Here is a 23,862-nt window from a genome sequence, read left to right on the forward strand (position 1 = left end):
TACTGTGCAAATCTCTTTATTTGACACTGCTTTGTTGTTTACCTGTAATGGCACGTAGGTCATTCTCTATTTGACATAGTTCCTGGTTCTGCTCTGTGAACAGGTGGATTTGATTACAGGAACTTAGCTTGCTGATGGGAATAAGATCTAATCTCTCAACTCAATCACAGAAAATGTTTTTTAAAGAATTTAAAGAACATACGCAACTTTAATCTCAAACATTCCAAAAGGGTTTTTTTTTTTTTTTTTTTTTTTGCGATGCCATGGAAGAAGCATTTTTGGTTCCAGAACCTGTCAGTGAACAGTTCTTAAAAGAACCTCTTTTTTTCTCAGTGAGAATAACACATTAATAATCTAAAGAACTCTTTTCCACTATAAATGCACTGGATGTTAAAGCTTCTTCGATGCCAGTGAAAAACCTATGCATTTACTTTCTAACATCCTCAAACTTTAAAATGATTCAAGAAAACCAAATCAAAGGTTGCATTGTAAATCTTGTGCAATTACAGACATAATTTATGACCTGTTACCAAGAAAATCTTACAATCAATTTACTTGATTCTCTTTTCATTTCTTTATTTCTTTTCCCTCCTGAATAGGTAAATTATTACATCCTTCTCCTCCAGGATAAAAAAATCATGCCAAGAACCAGAGAAGATCCTTATGGCAACATGACTATTAATTTGTGATAGATGGTTAATATTAGATAAAAATTAGCTAAAACAAATAAAGCTGGTTAAGGATATCCTTTAGAAGTCTTCAAAACAGCATTCACCATGGCACTATGTTAAAGTTAGACATATATTAATGGGTTTATTTTCTTTTCTTGAGTCTTGTTTAATTATTAGTATAATGTAAAAAAATATTTTTCGAAGCTGTAAATAAAACAAATACTGGGTAACACTTTACAATAATATCTCATATGTTAACATTAGTAAATGTATTAACTAGCATGAACTAACAATGAGCAACATATTTATTCATCTTTATCAATAAACAATATAAATGTTTATTGTGTGTCACAGTGCATTACCTAATGTTAACACATATAACTTTTGATTTTAAGAATGTATTAGTAACTGTTGATACCAACATTAACTAATTTTATTAAATGCTGTAGATGTATTACTCTTTCTTAGTTTGTTAACTGATGTCAATAAATGAAACCTTACTGTAAAGTGTTACCGATTACTGAAATACAAGATAATACTATTTCAGCCTTTCTTCTTATTTCATGTTTTTTTGAAATAAGTGTTACTTGCTGTCTCTTTGTAATTATTTTTGGAATTTAGCAATTTATTCAAAGTCCTACACCTATTTATTCAGTGTACATGCGGTTTTTATGAAGTTGTGAAACTGTGAATAAATGGTGACCACTCAAATAATCTACAATATATAACTTTAAATACCTTTAATACATAATTTGGTTGCACTTTATTATACAGTACATGCACTTACGTGTACTTACAGTGTACTTACCAAAGAAAGTACTGGGTAATTAAAGGTATCTACATGGGTTAAGGTTAGGTTTAGGGGTAGGTTCAGGGTCAGTACCTTATTACCCAATTATTGTCATATATAATACATGGGGAACAGGACTGTAAAATAAAGTGCTACATATATATATTTTTTTATACCTTTATTCTTGAAAAAAACATATCTATATTATGTTAACTACCACAGAACACTAAAGTAACTGCTAAACCTGTAAAAAATGTTGCCTCACAATAATCAACAATTAAGAGCATGTTTTATAAGTGCCATTTACAAGGTATATTCTGTCCAGCAGGTGGCAGTATGTCTGTTTGTCTGGCGTTGTTGTACGTTCAATCTATCACTCTTATTTTGTACTCTTATGGTAAACGGAGATAGAGATTAAGAAGGTCTCCAAAAAATCAACCCACAAAGCTGAAATCGAAAAAGTAATGTTTTCATGCCCATTAGAGATGAAATTACTTGTTTTTCAGAATGTAGGCTAATCATCAACAATCACTCCATCAGCTCAAGTAGTGTCCAAGCATATCCGTGTTCTCAGTGAAATGGTGCTGATTTACCTATAATCAATTCCTATAATCTAAATAACCACACTCATGGACATACTCATCCCAGATTAGCACTCTTATCGGGAGAAGTCGGTAACCTAGGTGACTGTTTGAAAACATGAAGGGTAGAATACTGAACACTCACTAAGGCTTCTGGTGGAAAACTGCTGAACAATGATAAAGAAAAACAATGAATGTCCTAAACATATATCAGCTAGATTAGAAGCAAAATGTTTGGAGATTCTTCTGTTTTCCTGTCATGCATACTGACCTTTTTAGGCAAAATATCAAAAGGTTTGTTCGACTTGAATCAGCAATGCTCAGACCGATCGGTGCATGACGTCAAAGTACCGCGAGAGCGATTAGAGAGTAGATGGAGCCGTCTGCTCTTTAATCGCTCTCGCAGTATTTTTATGTTATACACCGACAGGCCCGAGCAGCGCCCCTTCAAATCGAACAAACCTGTCCTGCATCTGAAAATTTAGACTTGTTGCCTCGCTGCCCTATCAGGCAATGACTTTGCAGGCAGCGTTTACACACAAAGGCACCTCACAAAACTGATTTCGAACAGACCTCTGAGGCAGCATAATAATAATAATAATAATAATTCATTACATTTATATAGCGCTTTTCTCGGCACTCAAAGCACTTTACATAGAAGGGGGAATCTCCTCAACCACCACCAATGTGAAGCATCCACCTGGATGATGCGACGGCAGCCATATTGCGCCAGAACGCCCACCACACACCAGCTTACTGGTGGAGACGTATAGCGTCTGAGGTGTATAGCGTAACGGTTTAATGATCTACAGCAAAATAGAGAGAGCTTTAATGGTAACTAAGCGAATATTTAATTACTACAATAGTGATTTCTTGCTAGAAATAATATAAAAAATGTGGAAAACATTGGTCAAAAATGCCATCTTTATTTTTTTAGTTCAACTGTCACAGAATGGAACGCACTGGATTGTGGGATATCAGCGAAGGATACATCTATGCTGCCTTCAGAAATCGATCAGATGAAGGTATTTCAGTAGACAGGAAGTGAAGCAAACGGTGGATTCAGACTTGATACCTTTGTACCCTGGAATGCTTCCATCGAAGGAAGTATTTTTTCACTTTTAGACGCAGACATGAAACGTGAAGTATATCAGAGTGAAACGGCATCTCGGACAAGAAAACATGTAAGGCAGGACTTGATTTTGTACATCTATTAATTAGATGGTTGAGGTTTGCTATTGCTGTATCTATCACCTTAATGCAGTGCTTACAAAAATTTGCTTCACATAGGCCTTTATTTTTAAACCAGCTGTCTGACGGGCCTATTCACCTACATCAAAAGAAAAATGTGAAATTAACTGATTGCGCAGCTAAAACTGATCTTGTCCAAGTTGAATGCCACTAATACGACATTAAGAAGGAAGAGAAGATGAAAGGCAGAGACTCTCAAACTCATAATAAGCTATTTTGTAAAGAGACGGATTAACCATTCTTTACCAATACAAGCTCAAGAATGTGTGTATGAATACTAGGATAATCAGATAATAAACTATCAGCAAATACTGATATGCCATTATCAACAATTCTGTGTATGAAGTCATTAAGAGGCATTTCTGTGGGATGAAACCACTCAAGTCATTGATTCGGTGGACCAAACAGTGTCTTTCAGAGATTGTAGCATCTGATGTCAGCTATTCCCCACTGTACTTAAATCAATACAAATAACAACATTAATTAGCACTTCAGTTGATCAAACAGATTTGATCAACAGCTCCACTCAGAAATATTCCATTTCCTGCTCTTTAGTGAGAGAAATCAGAGCATTCAACCTGCTCTTAAAACCATCACTTCCATTAACAAGAGAAAACTCATGCTTTGACTTTCAAAAATACCCAAACCAATCTCATAAGACCATGTCATACAATTTTACAAGGTGACGATTTTATATGAATTCGTAGACTATGAACTTAGTGGGGCGTGAGCAGATCTTACAGAGATTCACCTTATCCAATTTTCCAACAGTTCACCAAAACATAAACTTGTTTCGAATTGCATGAAAAATCTCCCTCTTGGAGTGACACTTGGCCAATCAAATTTTGGAGCATGGACCAGAATGTATATTGCTAGAATGTATATGTACCGTATACAATACATTTTTTTAATAATGAATGAATGCATGAATGAATAAATGAATGAATGAATGAATGAATGAATGAATGAATGAATGAATGAATGAATTTATATATATAATATACATCCATTTGTATTGCACATCACGCCAGGCTCTCCCTCACTCATCCGATGGTCACATTTGCCTGAGTACTGATTACGGACTACATTTCCCATGATCCTCACTGGCGTACCACATACACCTGACAGTCATCAGCCCTCATCACCAACACTATAAGTAGAGCACACACAATCTCAGTCATTTGCTGCGTTCCAGTCCACTTTTAGACACGCACTTGCAAACTTCCCTAAGCACTTCCCCTCGGGGGAATCCCCGCCGCCATTGCTCCCCCCGTATTCCAGGCTGTGGAAGAACAAGCCGAGAGTGAGTGGAGGGATGCTGGAAACTGTCAAGGAATGTTAGGTGAGTTGACAAAGTGAATAAATATATGCTTCCTCTCATGCTGATAGTGTAGACCAGACGGTCATTGTTTGATGACAAGTTGATTGGATTGATTATTTGAACGTGCTCCTCTCGAACTTTGTTTATAAAACATTATTAGTAGATTCCGCCATTGCGTCTGTTATAGAAGATATCAACAGCGCATTCATTTTAAAAGAGGAACAGAGAACCACGATCAAGACATTTGTCGATCGGAAACATGAATGAAAAACATACGTCACTTACTCCGTTGCTCTGATTGGTTATAGGTCTATCCAATTGAGTGCGGGGGCATTTTCCATCCTGGTTTGGTTGAAACACGCCCCATAATCAAAGCTCAATGGAGCAGTATCAGACTCACATTCTGACTAGAATCTGAGTATGATGACGTCAGGCTAGTAGAATGTGAAATTATTTTTGAATTTGGAGCCTTCTAGACTGACAAAAGCCAGAAAATGTATTTTTGGCTTATGTGGATGAAAGACAACAACTCCCAGAATGCACTTGCTTCGCTGCTCTACGAGGCCACTCCCAAGTCACGCCTACCAGTAAGAGCGCGCAGTTAAACAACAAGACTAGGCTCCACTCAGTGAGTCTCCGTTTCTGCCCGGGATTTCGAGATCGCCCAAAATGTCCGGGATTTGGCTTTTAAGTTCTACAGTAGCCATTCATTATGTTTACTGTGGCGAGCAGGACGAGGCTGAGGGGCGTGAGAGAACGGCGCGAGGCCGGTGGCGTGATTACTGATGAGCGACGGAGGAGCGGGAATTTTCTTAGCAATGTTAAAAAGCACATCAACCGATCACTTGTTTAGCGTTCATATAAACACTACATTCAGATTCACCAATTGAACCTATTGAATTATTGAATCTAACACCAATTCAGTTAGATTGAAACAAAAGGTGTGCATGTAAACAATGAATGGCGATTGCAGAAAGCAAAAGCTGAATCCCGGACATTTTGGACGATCTCGATGGCCGGACATGTCCGGGAAAAAGAGGATGGTAACCCCTACTACTCGGCTTTCTCCTACTACTCAGCTTTCTCCACAGAACAAGAGCCTTCTAGCTTAGCTTCCAAAAAAAGATGGCTGACACTATGTGTACATTCTGTGAGTGAGATCCCACCCTCTATGGGCGGGTTGAAAACATGCAGAACAGCCCCTACTACTGGCTGTAGTCTTTAGCCTCTGGCCAAAAAATCCTCCGATGATGCAAAATGACGATTTTTGCGTCATCGGAGGATTTTTTCCAGACAAAAAATACATAAATCTCTCGTCTCATGGGAACATGAGGGAGGAAAGCACGGTAATTCGAAAACACTATTGGTTTTCTACTGATACAAAGCTTAATGCTAAATCCTGAAGTATCCCTTTAATGTCAGTTTTATGATGTTTAATGCGGACAGACCCAGTTGTCCACAGAGTTGTGCAGTGAAACTGAAGCAGGTTTTTTGGCAAAATGTACAGTCTCAGCTGGTTTGCAATGAACAAATCAAACAAAAGTAATTGAAATAGCTTGACACAATACAATTTAGATTTTAGAATTTTAGATTTTTTTACATTTCAAAACATTCAATTTCAAGAAGTTTTCCCAAATTTAAATGAAAATGCAACTTTTAATGACTTCTGCAGTCTTAAAATTATTCAACCCCTTGAATAAATACCTCACAAATGCACAAATCTGCAAAACAGGTGTTGTCTCAAGCATACCTGACGCAACTCATCAAGGGCTTCATTAGTTTCACCAGGTGTGCTTGAGCTAGAACACATGAAATGTCTGAACTGGGGTGCGTTTCCCGAAAGCATCGTTAGCCAACTATGGTCGCAAGTTCCGTCGTTATCAGCATAGTTCAACGAGTCGGTGTTTCCCGAAACCATCGTTCCAACGAACATTCGCAAACAGCATCGCAAAGTTGTGTGGTTGGAACGACAGCTCTCGAGCTGTGGTTAGAAGCGTAGTTTCTAGATTGCATGACATGTTGTGACAATAAGTTATTACTCCAACACGTGCGTAACGTCATAAACCAACGTGGTTGAACGACCACTTTGCGACAATATGGTTTCGGGAAACAGTCATGACTAGCTAGTTGATTTCTTCAACGATGTAACGTACTATGGTAGTTAAAGGTGCTCTAAGTGATGCCACACGTTTTTTAGGCCAAAACATTTTTTGTCACATACAGCAAACATCTCCTCACTATCCGCTAGCTGCCAGTCCCCTGAACACACTGTAAAAAAAACGCGGTCTCTGTAGACACCACAGGCTCCACAAACGGCAACAAAAACAAACTGGGCTCACCCGCACCACGAAACATAACAAACAGTGCTCCAGCCAATCACCGACAAGAAGTATTTGAGGGGTGTGGTTTGGGGGTTAGTGCGCGTACACATTTATTCATTTAGCTGACGCTTTTTATCCAAAGCGACTTACAATTGCTATATATGTCAGAGGTCGCACGCCTCTGGAGCAACTAGGGGTTAAGTGTCTTGCTCAGGGACACATTGGTGTCTCACAGTGGATTCAAACCCGGGTCTCTCACACCAAAGGCATGTGTCTTATCCACTGCGCCACTACCACCCCACACATGAAGGGGGTGTGGAGGAGAGAGAAGCATGAAGAGGGAAGTTTGAATTATGGCCGACACACAACTAAAGAGACGACGTTCCGATGAACAAATTGCAAAGAAGAGGGACAAGGATAAGGGACAAGGATAAGGAACGCGCGAAGTCCCGAATTTACATCGGAAAAAACCCTCGAAAGGTGGCGAGAACTCCGCCGGCAGAAGGGCTTCCAATCCGACATTCAATTGCTGTTTTTGCAGAACAGGTAAATCCATTTTTCTTTCTAAATTGACGTTCATGTTCGCCAAACCAACACAAGTATGTAATTAGCTAGCCTAGAACTATGCAGTCAGCGTTAGCTTTGGTGAATACAACATGTTTCTAGCAGCTAGCGATCAATCTCTATTGTAAATGGTCAAGCAAATTCACAGTAGGGCGACAATTTGTGTGAATGATTGTTTTCACCCACTGTTTGTTATGGATTTGAATGTTCATTTATAGGCTATTGACAACTTTGACTAAATTTGTTTATGCCGCCGCCGTTGTTTATGCTCACTGGGAAACGCGAAGCTAACGTTATCTTGCTATTATTGTGTCCTTGTATGGGAGCTAACGTTATAGTATAACCTCAGGTGGCGAAACGATTTTAAGACAATGTTTTTTCTTTTTCTGCATTCTGTTCTGCAATATATAAAAGCATTTTTCTAACTTGGTGACATTACACATTGAATGAAGTATCAGTAAAACTTAACTTTGTTTTTAGTGACTACTTTGACTTTCCTTTATGCCAGAAGGGAGGGGAGGAGGGAGGAGACGAGATGAGGAGGAGGGAGGGTCTAGCTAGCCTCCGTTTTGTTTGACAACAATTCGAATGTCAACACTCCCGGCATCACTTAGAGCACCTTTAAGCAGCGAGTTACGTCGTTGTTCGGAAAACGCACCCCTGGCTAGGTTGAGTGTCAAGTTTAACTGCATGTTAGAAATATGGCTGAATCAAAAGAATGGCTCAAAAAGTTAAGAGAAGATATCATCACCCTTCACAAACAAGGAACAGGATACAAAAAGATGGCGAAGGCACTAAATGTTCATAGAGACACCGTTGGAAGCATAGTTCGCAAGTTCAAAGTTCAAAGTTAAAGGAACAGTGGTTCCACTACCTGGACGGGGCAGACAAAGTAAGCTATCAACGGCTGCAACCAGATTTCTGAGAAGGCAAACGGAAAGCCAGATGGATTTATTGAAGTATCAGGAAATCCTAGTAACTTTTACGGAAGACTGTATTCTCGTAATTTTGACTTTATTCTCAAAATATTACGACTTTATTCTCGTAATGTTTTAACTTTAATCTCAAAATATTTCGACTTTATTTTCAAAATATTTCGACTTTATGCTCAAAATGATACGACTTTATTCTTGTAATTTTTGAGAATTTTGTATTTTTGTATTTATTTTTTCGTTGCGGTTCAGGCTTTTCGTGAAATTAGCATATTTTGACGTTTTATATATATATATATATATATATATATATATATATATATATATATATATATATATATATATATATATATATATATATATATTAATATTAATAATATATAATGTAGATACAAAGTTCACATGTTAATTAATACTTTAATGGGAGACAAGAAAACATACTGCTCCAAAATGTACTTGGCTTATAGGCTCATAGGCTTGACCAGCCCAGAAATAACCCCCAGACTTCTTAAATTATTTATTTAGTATTTTCAAGTTCACTTTTTATAATTTATGCATTTTTTAACGTGTTTTGAGGTTACTGTTTACAAAAAGAAGCTATTTGGCCAATGGATGTATTTCTCTGCACATGTGTTGGTGTGTAGCTCTTTGACGCCATGCGCACGTCACGATGACGCTGAGCTCTACCTTTCCCTTCACTCTCACCACTGTCTGATCCTTCAGACTTCACGCACAGAGCCGTGACACAACTTGTCAGGATTCAGACTAGACAGACCATTCATAAAACCCCATCAACAACACAACAGCAAGTCACGCTGGACTCATATCAGCCCACTTCTCCAGTTCATCCTCTTTGACTTACTGTGCGCATTTTTTTCTTGCGGTTTTTCACTTATGTCCCGCAAATCCAGCGATGACTATAATCTGCGTAGTATGAGCAATCTGATGGGCGAGAGGAGGAAGAGAGCGGCGGATGATGGAGAGCGGAGTCTCATCAAGGCTCCGTCCAGCGCGAGCCTCAGCAGCGCCGGTCCCTCGGCAGCGTCTCCTGCGCCCGCGGACCTGGAGCGCGCGGCGCGCAAACAGTTCCAGCAGGATGTCACGCCGGGTTTCGTCTACGTGCTGGCCGCGTTCTCCGCTATCGGCGGCTTTCTGTTCGGCTATGACACCGGGGTGGTGTCCGGAGCGATGCTTCTGCTCAAGAGGGACATGAATATAACTGCCCTGTGGCAGGAGCTGCTGGTGTCCGGGACTGTTGCCGCGGCGGCGGTGTCCGCGCTGCTCGGCGGGTGTCTCAACGGGTTGTTCGGGCGGCGGGTGTGCATCCTCACGGCTAGCTCTGCCTTCGCCATCGGGGGGATAGTGATGGGATCTGCTCCTAATAAGGAGGCACTGCTGGTTGGACGACTCATAGTGGGACTTGGGCTTGGTAAGTGAGACACACCTGACCGATGGTGATGCATTCAGTCTGCTCTTGTCATCAGAAAAGTTACTATGAGGTTGTTTTGTGTCTTGCTTTTGTATTGTATTTCAATCTTCAGTTGATTTGTGGATAACACTTTACAATAAGGTTTCATTTGTAAGCAAATGTTAACTACAATAGTTAACATGAACTAACAATGAACAGAACTTATACAGCATTTATAAATCTCATCCTTTACTAATATTTATCAAATGTTGCCTATGTTAACATCATTAATGTACTGTGAACTTAACTAACATAGTTTAACTAAAATTAACAGAAGTTAATAAATGCTGTAAAAATATACATTGTTAGTTCATGTTACTTGAGACCTATTTGTGAAGTGTTTACTATTTATGTAATTTAAATTTTAAAATGTAATGATTATATCAAACCGATATAAATGTTTAAAGGTGATGTAGTTACTGTAGCTACATGTTACTACATGTATTTACTATGAATAAGTAAATTATGCATAATTACAAGGAACTAATCCTAAACCAAAAACCTAACCCTAACAATAACTATATTAAGTACATGCAGTTAATTAATATTACTCAGTACTTATTTGAGTAAGTGCAATATAACAACGTCTACTTAAAATAAAGTGTAACCAATATTTCTACATTGTAAAAAGTGGTCAATATGCAGTTTTTAAAGAGCTATTTCTACCTAAGCTCTTAAATAGCCTAAATTTATGGTTATTTTTATGTAGTCAGGTTGATTCAGTCTTATTAAATAACATTTTGGACTTAACCAAATAAATAACTTTATAAAGTTACTGCATAAGTTTCTGCATTAGTGCATAAGTTTATACATTTCTGCATTTTTTTGTTTGTTTGTTTGCTTTAAATAAACAGCAGATTTAGAAATCAGCGACATTGTGTTTTGTAAATGGACGGTACAGTGTTAGCTGTTCTCAAACTCATTTCAGACTGTTTATTTTGAAAGTAGTCTGGCAATTTCGTCCCTGTGGACTGTGGAAAATAAACACCTTTCTCAATAGTTTATGTAATGTATGTCTACCAACAGTGTTCAACGGTCTATAAACAAGCATCACAGGAGCACTTTTTGTATTTATTTTGGTATTCATTTAAACAAATTGTTTGTACCATGCTTTTTCTTTTCTTAAAACATCATACGTCTCAAAAAAGGGCCAAGCCAAGAATGGCAAAATATTTAGTGGTCTTTTATTGGTTTTAACCATGTTGATCACAAATCACTGTTCAGGAAATAAGCAAGAATTGCACAAATGCTGTAGATAAATTAACTTGGCACTGAATAGCCTTCCCAATCTTGCAGACAGAGTCTGTGATGTTCCACTCAATGTTGATGGCTTCAAACAGTTCATGAGTAGTTGAAAAATGTGTCCTAATATGAGACCAAATATTCACTATATGGTTTTAAATCTGGACTGTGTCCAAGGCCAAAGCGTGAGCCTGATGGACTTATGCTCAAGTCACTTCTTGGTTGAATTTGTGGGAAGCAAGCCATTCTGCAATATTCTCCTTTACTCCGAAGCATTAAATGACTTTTCACAGTGAAGCAGCTCACTAATACACGCAGCTAAAAAGGCTCCACACACAATGACACAGTCTCTTCCTCCATGCGTCACTGTGGTAGAGGTGCATTTATTATTATACTTCTCATAATATTTTTGAAGACACCGCTCTGGAGCATCACCATGCAACTCGTGTTTCATTGTGATTCATCACTCCACACACATCTTTCCATATTCTGCCAAAAACTTCATGTTCTCAATTTACCAATCAGCACAAACTCTTCATTACTGTGATCTTCCTTTCTACTCAATACATTTTCTTTCCTACACCCCATGATGCTTTGTGCGAACTATGGGAGTGACTTACGTTAAAAACAATCAGTGAAAGGTTTGCTCTATGAATGCAATAATAAGCATTTCTAAAAACTGGGTACAATGAGATGACATTATTATACTCAGCCTTCAACCATCGAACATTAAAATGATATAAAAAGTGTAAAAGCATTAACAAATTACTACCACTGTAGTAATATGTATGTCTGCAATATTGAGTTATTAACTAATAGTGATTTAATCAAACATTTTCATTAACTGGAACACTGAGTGAAAATATGTGATTTACATCATATTGACAGAAAATAAATATTGTATTTACCTGCTTTAAATAAGAAGTGAAAAGGGGGAGACAACTACATTTTAAAGCATCTGTGTGAAACAAACCTGGAAAGAGACATGATGATTTGGGGAGAAAAATTAGAGATTCATAGTGCATTCCAGTGAATTATTCATGGGATATACCATAAATTCAATCAGGAGATCAGACAACATAGTATGCATAGTATGTTGTATTTCATACTATTACAGCGGAATACTAAGACAAAAATGAAAACAATCAGGAGGAAAAGAATGCAGCGACTAAAAAGAGCTCTTGACATAGATATTCTCATTATACCACCTCACATAAAAATACCAAGCATTACGTTATTCTCTTTCAGTCTAAACAAGTTATTGTGAAGGAAATTTTACAGGATTATTTGTAGCGCAACCTTATGAATTGAAATTATTTGTTGCATTATTTTTTGAGTGAACCTTCCCAAACCGGAAGTGCCTCCCATAATCTAAAATGCAGAAAGGCTCATTAGGAAAAAGTGGATTGGAGTTTTTGTTTTTCGTCTTTGTGTTGTCATGTGGCCTTGTTGTGAGTGACCTTTTTGGATACGTTTGTTCTCTTGCCTCTTTGTAATGAGATGAATAAGAGTGTGTTTCTTTCACATTTCCTTTGTGTCCATTGCTCTATTCAGCGAGTCCTTCCAGCTTCGTAAGAAAACACTTAAGCACAGAGACAGTTCTCTAATGTATTTAGACATCCCGGGATGTGGCCAGTAACATGTCATCTCACAATGGAAGAAATCATGCTAGACCGCCATTAAGTTTAGCCCCTTCCTCACCCATGGCCACTCCAGCCTGTTATTCTAGCTCTCCTAACCATTGCAACTGATTCCTTCTGCAATGTTCCTTAAGCTTCGAGATGCTGCCCAACCACTTCCCAACTGGCTAAGGTGGCATATATCATCTCTGCTCTGCCCGGCAAAGCAGTGGGGGTTGACTATCTTGCATCAGGGCGGTCCAGTTCTCCAGTCCGCTTTTATCTAAAAATGACGGGAGGTGTCGAGCAACCAATGTGGGACTTACATGCCGGTGAGTAGCTATTGTGTCTGAGACACTGAACCTTATTCGTGGTGGAATATGCCCTGTGCTTCTTCACCCTTGTATTGTCTAGCAGTTGGAATGTGCCAGCCCTCCTCACCACGTATCATCGGAAGCTAATTCCTGCTTTACAGATCCAGCTCGCATAGTGAATAGTTTTTGTTTCGGAAGTCTGCGCTTCAGATACTTTTCCTGGAGGAGACAATGCAGATTAGTTCCACCTGGCTGACTGTGGAAGTGCAAAGGACTATAAAGGATGAGCGGTTATGTTTATACTTAATGAACACCATTCATTGCTCTACCATCCATACCTCACCCTTCACATTGAGATTAACAATACTGTTCTATCCATACTCCTGCCCTCATATACTCCAGCGCAGCGGGGAACTTCATAGCCCAATCACTCCTCTCTACATTTAAAATTCCACTGACAAAATTCAGCTCCTTCATCAGAAATCCATTGGTTCCAGATTCAATACCCAACAGGATCACTCACCCTCCAACCCAGGGACCTCCACAGATAAACACTCTTAGTATTGTTAATTACACAGAAGATGTTGTACTGGGGCTGCCATGGCTCATTCATCACAAACTGACTCTTTCCTTGGTCCACTTGAGATGTCAGCAGTTTGGGTGAGCAATGTTTTAAAGGTTGCCTGTCCATTCTTGTTTGTCCCACCACCATTGAGAGTCCCTTGATCCTTATAGCATTGACATTCCCCCTAAGAATCAAGCCTTCCTTGAAGTGTTCAGTCCACTCCAAACTGGATCTGCAGGGCGCCTATAACCTCATTCGTGATGAGATGACTTTACACCTCAAAGTCGAGAAGTGCCAGTTTAACTTTAACTGTCCATTTCCTGTGATACGTCATATTGTTTCAAGCAAAGTGCAAGCTATCACATCATGGCCTCAACCTTCCAACAAGGAGTAACAATGCTTCCTCCGCTTTACCAACATTTAAAGGCTGTTCATTTATAATTTCAGCTCTGTCCACAGAGGTCCAGAATTATGATATAGATAACTGGAAGCTGCTGGCTATCAAGATGGTTTTATAGGAATGGTGGCACTGGTTTGAGGGCCCTAGCATCTCTTTCAAGTCATCACAGACCAAGACAAGCTTGAGTACCTCTGTTCCACCTAGAGACTGAATCCATGCCATGCTCCCTGGGTACCCTTCTTCAGATCAAACCTACATACCCAATTGCTCATAACTGCAAGAACCACTTATCGTTCTCTCCTGGATTGGCCACGCAGGAGTCACAGAGATGTTGGCACTGACCCAGAAGATACTGGTGGCCCCATCTCCTACACAACATAACTATATTCTCACATTGTTCCCACATTTAGTCTCCAAGGTTCCAACTATTTTTTAATGATGGATTTTCATAGCTTGACATTTAAAAGTTTGGGACATGGGTAAAACAACAAAATCTTTACACAAAAGGCAACTTGAAAAGTAACAAAAATAAATGAAGACAGTCGGTGGGTTGAATGCTGTTTTTATGGTAACATGCGGCTATGCAGAAGGCAAATATAAACTCAAACCTCAAAAATCTGACATTTGCATCTATGTGTGTGTGTGTGTGTGTGTTGACTGTATATTTTTTGGACTATTTAATATCTGTCAGACCTTTTTGCCTTTTGAATAGTGTTTCAATAAATGCACACAGTGGGCTTATTTCAAATGTGTTCAATGTGGTTGATTTTTCTAAAAGATTGTACACTGTCTTTTTAATTGCTTTGCTTAAAGGATACCAAATGAGTCATAGTGTGTGTAAGATCACAAGCTTTGATAAAATTCCATGCAGTGCTTCATTGAAAATTCAGAACTATTTTTAACTCAGGCAATTAGTACAGAGTCATAAGGATTCACATGATTTGACTGGGTGAAGACTGACAGAGCTCCACAAGCTCAAGTGGTATTTTTTCATTAATGATTCCAAGGTTGGTTCCAAGAATGACCTGAATATCCCATGAGTATTTGGAAAGAGCAATTTAGCCTAATGCTTATTGTCTAGGATTACACACTGTCATTAGGGAAGATTGGTGTTTTCTCAATCCTTATAATGCCTGGCTGAGTAATGCCATTTTGATTGCTCAAATCCAGAGAATTGCCATTCGAGCATTATACAATCCATATATTTATCATTTTAAAGGCAGGCTACTATTACTTTAAGTAATACACACACAATACACATTGGGGCGGTGGGGTTGGCGTGTTGTACTTGAGGGTGCCTCTTTTTCCAGTAATCAAACCAACCATCCAGAACACCCTGTTAGTGTTCTTGTAACCACAACACCATGGCAAACAGGCACAACACACTAATATCTTTATTGTCGCCAAGTTTGAAATCGGATTGTCTGAGTAGGTGCTATATTTGAATTTGAATTTACATTGCGGTCGTTAAAAAAGTACGCTCTATATAGTATGATTGAATATGGGTAGTATGAATGAAATTCGGACGTACTGCACCCGCCATGTTGTTACTGTCACGTGACCTACCAGCATCAGATGTGTCACTTCACTTCCATTCATGAATCCTCTCCCATGGCCTCATAGGATAGTAAAGTGTCCATCGAATGTGGACTTCAGAATCTCGGCAGAAGGTCATCCAGTGACTTTCGGACTAATGTTTTTTGAAAACTATGTATTCGGACATACTACTCTTTTGGCATACTTTTTTTCGCATGCTATATAGTATGGAAGTATTTGATTTCAGACACTAAGTGTGAGTTTTTGTGAAGTTATCTTTGTATTCATGAAGTATGATAAGGTTTTTTTTTTTTTTTTTTTTTTGTACTATTTGGAAATACTTATAAATACATTGTCTTGTAACTTTTCTGAAAGGTCATTGATCTGATAATTAACCACTGACTTCTGGTTTAAGTGATTGAGCCCAATTACTTTCAGGCTGACCTTTGTAAAAACACAAAACCAGTATGGAGCAAAAGGGTCGGTTAAACCATCAAATTAATGACCTTTTCCTCAGCTCATTATGTTTATTTAGCAGAGCTATGACAGCAAAGTATGTGTTTACACTACTGTATATGAGTCATATCATTAATGCAGTGTTCAGAAAGTCAGTCTCAATAGATTTGGGCAATTCCTCACCCTAACAATCCTTCAAACCGGGCGCAGATCTTTGTGCTAATCACAGATGGTGTAAAGTAGAAGTTAATTTGGCTTGGCAATGTCTGAGCCAATGGTGTGATCAGAGAAGTAGCTAAGCTGTTTTGACAATCGTCTGCTGTCTCCATGACTCCTCCACCGTTGTGGAGCGAAAGGCCATTAAAGCGATGGCCTCTCACGTTGAGTGTCTGGGGTAGGCCGTTGAATGAAGTGGGTGTGTTTTTGCTTTAAGACACTCACTGTTGCTAATAATAAGAGACAGCTACAGCTTCAGTGTAGAGTCTCACACTAATGAGTCCACTCTCTTGTTTAGCAGCTAGACCTAAGCAAAAGCATCTACAGTTTTTTTGTGGACATAAACAAGACACCAAAACAACATAGATTGTCTCCACTTCCTCTGACTGACTGTTACATCATTAGGGCAGAGCTTCAATATTGTTATTGTGATGTATTGTACTCAGGAAATCTGATTTTGAATAATGATATCAGTGGATTGATACATGCTAAGTATTCCCTAGCGCATTTAAACAGATTTACTGATGGCCATTAATGTTGAAATAAAACACTCACACTGTAACTCTCATGCAATATCAATAACATTGCAAATTGCGATTCAATTGTTTGTGTTTTCAGTACACATGGATGTTCTAAAGTGAAGTGAGCTGCCTCGCTGTCTACATACTTCTGAAGCAGCTTCCTAACCAAGACAAAACCTCACAAGTGACTAATGATGTTCTACTTCAGGATATAAACTTTGTTACCGGAAGCATAACTCTCTGCAAGATTGAGTTAGCTGCTAAGCTTACCATAAGAAAAGCTCGAAAATAGATAGGACACACTTTTTTTGTGAAATTGGTTTATTTGAATGAGCTGGAACGATTTTTAGTGATATTTCTTAGAACTGAACTAATTTATCATTTGTTTCCAAGCATTTGGGTCTTCTCCCGCAAAGTAGCCTATGTGATTCTGACTTAAACTTCTACTAATGTATTTGATGCAGTCTTTATGTCTGTAACGTGTCCTGTATTTTGGGCCTGTTATAAGGCTCGGTTCCTAGCCTAGTGAGTTAACTATGTACAGTGCCCACCTCTAATATTGGCACACTTGGTAAATATGAGCAAAGGCGGCTGTGAAAAGTGCCAATCCCAGAATGCACTACACAACAAGCTCAGTAAACAAACAATACATCCAAGATGGCGGATGAAGTGAGAGAAATGTTGATTATAAATATATTTAATTTAAAACTGAAAAATATAAGTAAAAATAGTTCTGTATCCCTAATAAAATGATTATTTGTGTGAGCTATGGATTCTTATGTTTAGAGTTATGCTGGGTTATGCTGTGAGAGTATTGTATTGGTTGATTAGCAACATGCTAACATCAGAATCTGCTGGAATCAATTGTTAGTCTAGTGTCCTGTGTAGACTGCTATTTGTACGATGCAGGTTCCATTTAGTATTAACCCAGGATCATGGGAAAAACATGGCTGTGGCGACATTTCTGCAAAATGAATGTATGTTGATTTATTTATTGCAACACTCTCAAAGTGAAATGTCGATTTACTTTTATCCGACAGATGACGTGAATCTGGCAACGTTTTAGTATACTGGCAGCAGTTCGGTAACTAAATGTCTTGTGACTGACACTAAAAGTTAATACTCTATTGTGTTTGAAAATAGCGTTCCATCTACATTAAACCCTACCATAATCCCAGTTAACTAAAGCAAACATGAGATATAAGCCATTTACTTAAGCAATCACACCATTTTAGCTCGTTTCTACAAGTCTTTAAGCTCTTTTATTGTGCAATGCTGTGCCAGGTAAGCTACCAAAGAAGTTTACTAGTAGTTTATGTAGTATTTTACAAATCATGCACCATGGTAAAAGCGTTTAGAAGTCATAATATAGTATTATGCAAGAAACCACATGAAAATTGTCTTTATTAATCAATCTACACCTGTAATCATAATTTGTGTGAATAGAAATAAAAGTTGCTGGTGATTTAAGCTGTAAAATGTATGTATAGGCACATCTTTCCAGTGAGCAGGTTAGTTAGAATGCATCCATAGAAGGTAGCTGCTTTTTCAGATTAGGTTTTGGAACAGACCCTTTGAGACAACTGGGCGAGTCGTGGTGTCATTGGAAATGCAAATGATTTGATGTTTTGCCCCTCAATGGCACGTATGAAAAATATCATGCTCCACACCGTCATCTTAGTCATTTTGAATGATCCTTCCATGTGGCATAATATCGCTCTTCCCACATGTATAAAAAATTAGGGATTGTCTGTGAATAAGCATTGTTGGATAACCTGCATCAAACTACGTGAGAGGAGAATACATCCTTCACTCATGTGAAGTCAGTGTCTTTCAAAACGTAAATGAGATGCCAATAACAGCTGTCTTCTCACAGTATTGATTAACCTCCTTGTGAGGGAAGCAGCGAGGCGTTCCCATGGCAACAGGTGCGTTGTCTGCCGGGCAACGAGAGCGACAGTGAACTGGGGCTATTAATAGACTTTATAGCGAGGGGTTATGTCGTAGACCTTGTCAGATTAATGTGGGCATGCATGGACTTTTTGTTTGTTCTCCTGTGTAAATATCATGTGAACACTTGTCCCGCCACACCCCATCACCCTTCAATTTCCTCCCCATCCCAGTCTGTTGGAAGCAAATTCACATTTTATGGTGTCCCTGCGATTCCAGAAATCACTTGCTTGTTGACAATTTGCATAATGTGACACATATGTGATGTAATTGGTGGGAATGAGAAGGATGTGGCCTGGCTGTGTCATCTCTTGAGCCCCATGTGATTGGCAGGGAACACGGGCACACAAAGCATATTGTTGCGTGGTCCTTTGTAGATCTGAGAGACAATGCCAGTGTAATAAGGCTTTCAGTGTTTGGGGATTTATTATGTGGTGCATGTCTGCAGTACTAGATTCGGATTCGAACAGCATTACTGGCATGCATAAACTCACTTTCACATGTTAAATAAAATAACCTTTTTTATTTTGTTTATTTATTTATAATATATATTTTTTTACTTCTATATTGTTTTTACACTACTATACTTTAATGAAAATGTTCACCCCCAAAAAATGTCATTTAATGACCCCTATGCCATTCCAAATCCATATTATTATTATTATTGGTTGTGGAACACGATATGAAAATTAAGCTTTTCCCCGTTATGGTTGAATCCCGGAAGCTACACCAGTTATTTTGCCAAGAGATCTCTTATTTATTATTTATATACGTGTATTATTTATATATATATATTATTTAGGGCTGGGTAAAAAATATAGATTTCTCGATTTTAATCGATTCTCATTTTTACGAACCGATATTATCGATTCTTAAATCCCAAGAATCGATTAGTCTAGTCATCCTGTTTACAGTTGATGAATGAATGGAACATTGTAGCGCGCATCCCATCCAATAAATCACAATAATCTTTGTGCTTTGTTACCATTGATATGAAACAAAGTCTCAGATTTCAAATTACGTCCATTTTCTTATGAAATTCAAAAACATAAATACCGTTGTGGCGCTTTGGCGTGAGATCGCTCTGGCGCAGCTCAGCTCAAGAGAAGCAGCAGCGCAGAGAGCACATGATCTTCTCTTCCGCCTTAATAATACCAGTTACAGCGCGAAATAAACATGAATGAGCATCTGAAAGGGTGTTAAAAGATACAGTACCATATTTTGGAATCGCTCAATCAGTGTTTCAACCCAAAAACTCTCAAAAATGATATACAAACTTGGATTTAGATTTATCAGCCAATATATCGGTTATCAACTTGCAAATATAAAGAATTATCGGTATCGGCCAAAATTTTCATATCGGTGCACCCCTAGTGCTTTTGTGTCATTTTGGAGCTCAACAGCCCCAATCCCCATTCACTTTCATTATGGAGAAGAGAAGACAGTAGTTTCTTCAACTTTTCCCCTTTTGTGTTCCACAGAAGAAAGAAAGTCATATGAGTTTGTAGCAACAGGTTGAGGGAAGGATTGAATTTTCATTTCTGGGTGACTTATTCCCAAGCGTTTGTGCTTTGGGCACTATATTTTCTAACCACAGGATAGATTTCGAAAGCAAACCTTTGTAATAAAAGACAAAAGGGTGCAGGAAATTCATTTTCCGTTGTGCTTATCCATGTTTTTGACTTCTTCCATCCATTCCATACAGCATACTCTAATGTTGAAATTATTTTCCATGTAATAATGTAGGGTACAACGGGGCTTAAGAAAAATGCTTAAAAATGTATATAGATTTACAGTAGTGACAATAAATTATATTTTATTATATGATATGATTAATATAATATTTTTAAATATGATGGATTCTTTATAAATATGGTGATTATCTCTAAAGTGGACACCCAAGTTATGTTATTTACCATCTGAATCTAACCATGTCATGTCAACAAATGGAAAAGTCAGACGGCTGTTTATCATCATGTTAATTATTGTGATTTTCGCCCCAACAGCATTTGTTACTTAAACTGACAACATTAAAAAAAACCCCATCAATTAGATCCAATTACCACAGAATCAACGTCGAGGATCAGACAAATTTCCACGTGCATCTTGAAAAGTGAATGTTTTGGAAAGTTTTGTGCCTAGTGATTTAGAGGAAAATCAAATCAAAGGGCGCCTTTTAGTCGGTGCGTATTTAGCCATGTTGTACCCTAATAACTCTTTATCATGTCAATAGAGACACTATCATTTCATTATCTTTAATTGAAATTTCAAACTGTTACTGTTCATGTCCATCACTATCATCCCCCCCCCCCCCCCCCCCCCCCCCCCCCCCACCCACTTGCACAAAAAAACAAAACACAAAACAGCTGGAACAACATACTGCACTGTAATATCTTATAATTAGTGTCACATCTGTGGAATATGAGCAGTTAATGGAAATATGCCAAACCAAATGGGAAATAGCCTATATTTGACTGCTATATATACATCCGTCCAGGTATTGGGTCCATGACCATTCCTGTGTACATCGCTGAAACATCGCCACCCCACCTGAGAGGACGTCTGGTCACCATCAACACACTGTTCATCACAGCGGGCCAATTCATAGCCAGCCTTATCGATGGGGCCTTCAGCTACATGCAACATGGAGGCTGGAGGTAGGAGCATCAAGTCTTTGGGTTTTAATGGCAGAATTTGTCTTGTTTCTTTTCTGTGGTGTCAAAGGTGGAACAATGCAATGACCTTATTTTTTTTTTATTTTGAGAGTTAGTATTGAATGATTTCCATGATGTTCACAATATACAGCGCCATGGCAAAATAAATGACTGAGATGTGAGCTTGAAGTCTGAATTGAGTGTGATGAGAGAATGAATTCACTGTGTGCATTTGTCTACCTCTGTGTGATGTGAAAGTCAACTCTACTGGAAGAATGGTCCTGTAGGGCAGATCCTGTAAATCATTTCATTCTCACTCTCTGTAGCTTGTCATAATAAACCCTCAAAACAAAACAAAATAAATGTTACACCAGCAAATATCCCCCTCACCATGTGTAGCTGTTGCTTTGGGAAAGAAAATGTAAAAAATGTGTACTTGATGGACATGTTGCCATGTATTTACTTTTATCTTCCCCAGCATCAAAACCACAAATCACTCTATGTAAATGAAGGGATTACTGAATAACCAACTCATTCTCATGATAATTTGCAGTAAATAATGATTCAAAGGATGGCTAGGTTCATACAAAAAGTTATGACTGTTTTTGCTTTATTTATTTTATTACAGCCATTAAGTTTGATATTTAGATTGCATGGTTAGGTTTAGTATGATATACAAACTATTCCCTTATGACGAGTTATTTTGTAGAAGTTATGACAGGTTGGCTTAACTGGCAGATATTTCTGGCAAAAATCTAAAATGTGATTAATTTTCTCAGAAATACTAAGCACAAGCCTATCTGTTTGTCTCCACATTCTGTACAAATTTTATTTGAGTCTAAGATTTTGGTAACACTTTAACAATAAGGGTTCTTTTGTTAACATTAGTTACAGTACATTAGTTAATTTGAACTAACAATGAACAATACAGAATTTATTCATCTTAGATCAAATTAATTTCAACATTTACTAGTATGATGCATCAAAATGTGCATCTATTAACGGTAATTAATGCACTATGAACTGACATGCGTGAACATTTTAGGGCTAAGGTTAATAAACACTGAAAAATGTATTTCTCTTTGTTAGTTCATGTTAACTACTGTTTACAAATGACTCATTGTAAAGTGTTAAATATGAGAATATAAATTAGGAATGTATATGTCATATAATATGTACAAGTATGTATTTATTCTTAAAACAAGAAAACACAATTTCTGGTTACACTTTAGACATTCTATTAACTATAAGTAACTTTGCAACTTCATGTTAAAGAACCTACTCTAAACTATTAGAAACTACATGTCAACTAACTCTCATTAGACTATTAGTAGACTGTTTGGTTAGGGTTAGTGGAATAAGTTGACATTTAGGGCCAATCCCAATTCTACCCCTTACCCCTTCACTTACCCCTTCCCCTCTGTTTTGCGTGTGCACGTGAAGGGGTAGGGCTGTCTCAATTCTCTTTTGGTTGGAGGGGTAGGGGTAAGGGGAAGGGCCAGATAGCCCTTGAAACGAAGATTTTTCGGGACCACACTTCAAACGAAGGGGTATGAGAAATGTACCTGCATACACCGGCTACAGAGGCAACATGACTGCCAATAATCATTTTCTTTGTCACATTCAATCTCGTGTTCATATTTACGGTCATGTTCTTCAAAGAAACAGTTGCTAAAAAATCGTTAAAGTTCGTTAACAATATGACGCGTGTAAAAAGCAAAAGTTTGAAGCGAAGTGGACGCGCGAATGAGGCAAATTCGCGTCCACCGCGCCGCACTAAACGCCTCATTCGCGCCGCAAGACCTCCAGACGCGTGTAAGCGCGTCTTTTAACATTGAAATCACTCGCGCCAGACGCTCTATTCGCGTTTGGTGTGAACGCAGCTTTTAGGCGTCGAAGATATCGTCATCTTCGTTATTTTCTGCAAACTTCAGAAGAAAAAAAAATAAAATAGCTGTAACTCACGCAAGACTACAGCTGACGACGGCATCTTGGAAGTTTGTAATAAACATTGGCGCATCTCCTGTGACGTAGGCGCTAGCGACGATGTATAATGACATGTAACGGTGTAGTAGTGGTGTCCCATTTCTTAGGGGAATATTTTCACCCCTACGCCTTGACACTCTGTTTCAAGGGGCAAGGGTTAGGGGTAGGCGAAGGGTTAGGGGTAGGCGAAGGGGTATAAAATAGAATTGGGATTGGGCCTTACTTGCAAAGTTGCTAGTAGATTGTCTGTTTGGGGAGCATCAAAATAAGAGTTGACATGTAGTTGTAAATTTGCTTATGATTAGTAAAATGTCTAAAGTGGATTTGTCAAAGGAATGCTTTTGTTTTTAGTTCACATCATTAAGCCTATACCATTAACGTCATGTTCTGTTCACATCAGATGTAGTTTTAAAAATAAACTAGCAACAATGCGTAGGCACCATGTATCTTTCAGCAGCTGAGGATAAGTGACTATGAGACAGAAACAAAGATTTCTTCATCAAT

At 38.3% G+C, this 23,862-nt stretch overlaps 2 protein-coding genes across 2 annotated transcripts in view; both read left to right on the top strand.

The window, feature by feature from the left end:
• Positions 1-23,862, top strand: part of LOC309497183 (E3 SUMO-protein ligase ZBED1-like) — a 164,328-nt gene that overhangs the window by 56,932 nt on the left and 83,534 nt on the right. The window lies entirely within an intron of this gene.
• The window catches only part of slc2a13a (solute carrier family 2 member 13a), a 58,847-nt gene continuing 44,124 nt past the window's right edge, over positions 9,140-23,862 (top strand). Inside the window, exons 1-2 of the mRNA XM_082167412.1 lie at positions 9,140-9,860; positions 21,216-21,375. Coding sequence (XP_082023538.1) covers positions 9,326-9,860; positions 21,216-21,375 — 695 coding nt within the window. The 5' untranslated portion in view covers positions 9,140-9,325. The remainder of the gene's footprint in view (positions 9,861-21,215; positions 21,376-23,862) is intronic.

This window comes from Leuciscus leuciscus (assembly GCF_965113295.1).
Source record: "Leuciscus leuciscus genome assembly, chromosome: 4".
Lineage (NCBI taxonomy): Eukaryota > Metazoa > Chordata > Actinopteri > Cypriniformes > Leuciscidae > Leuciscus > Leuciscus leuciscus.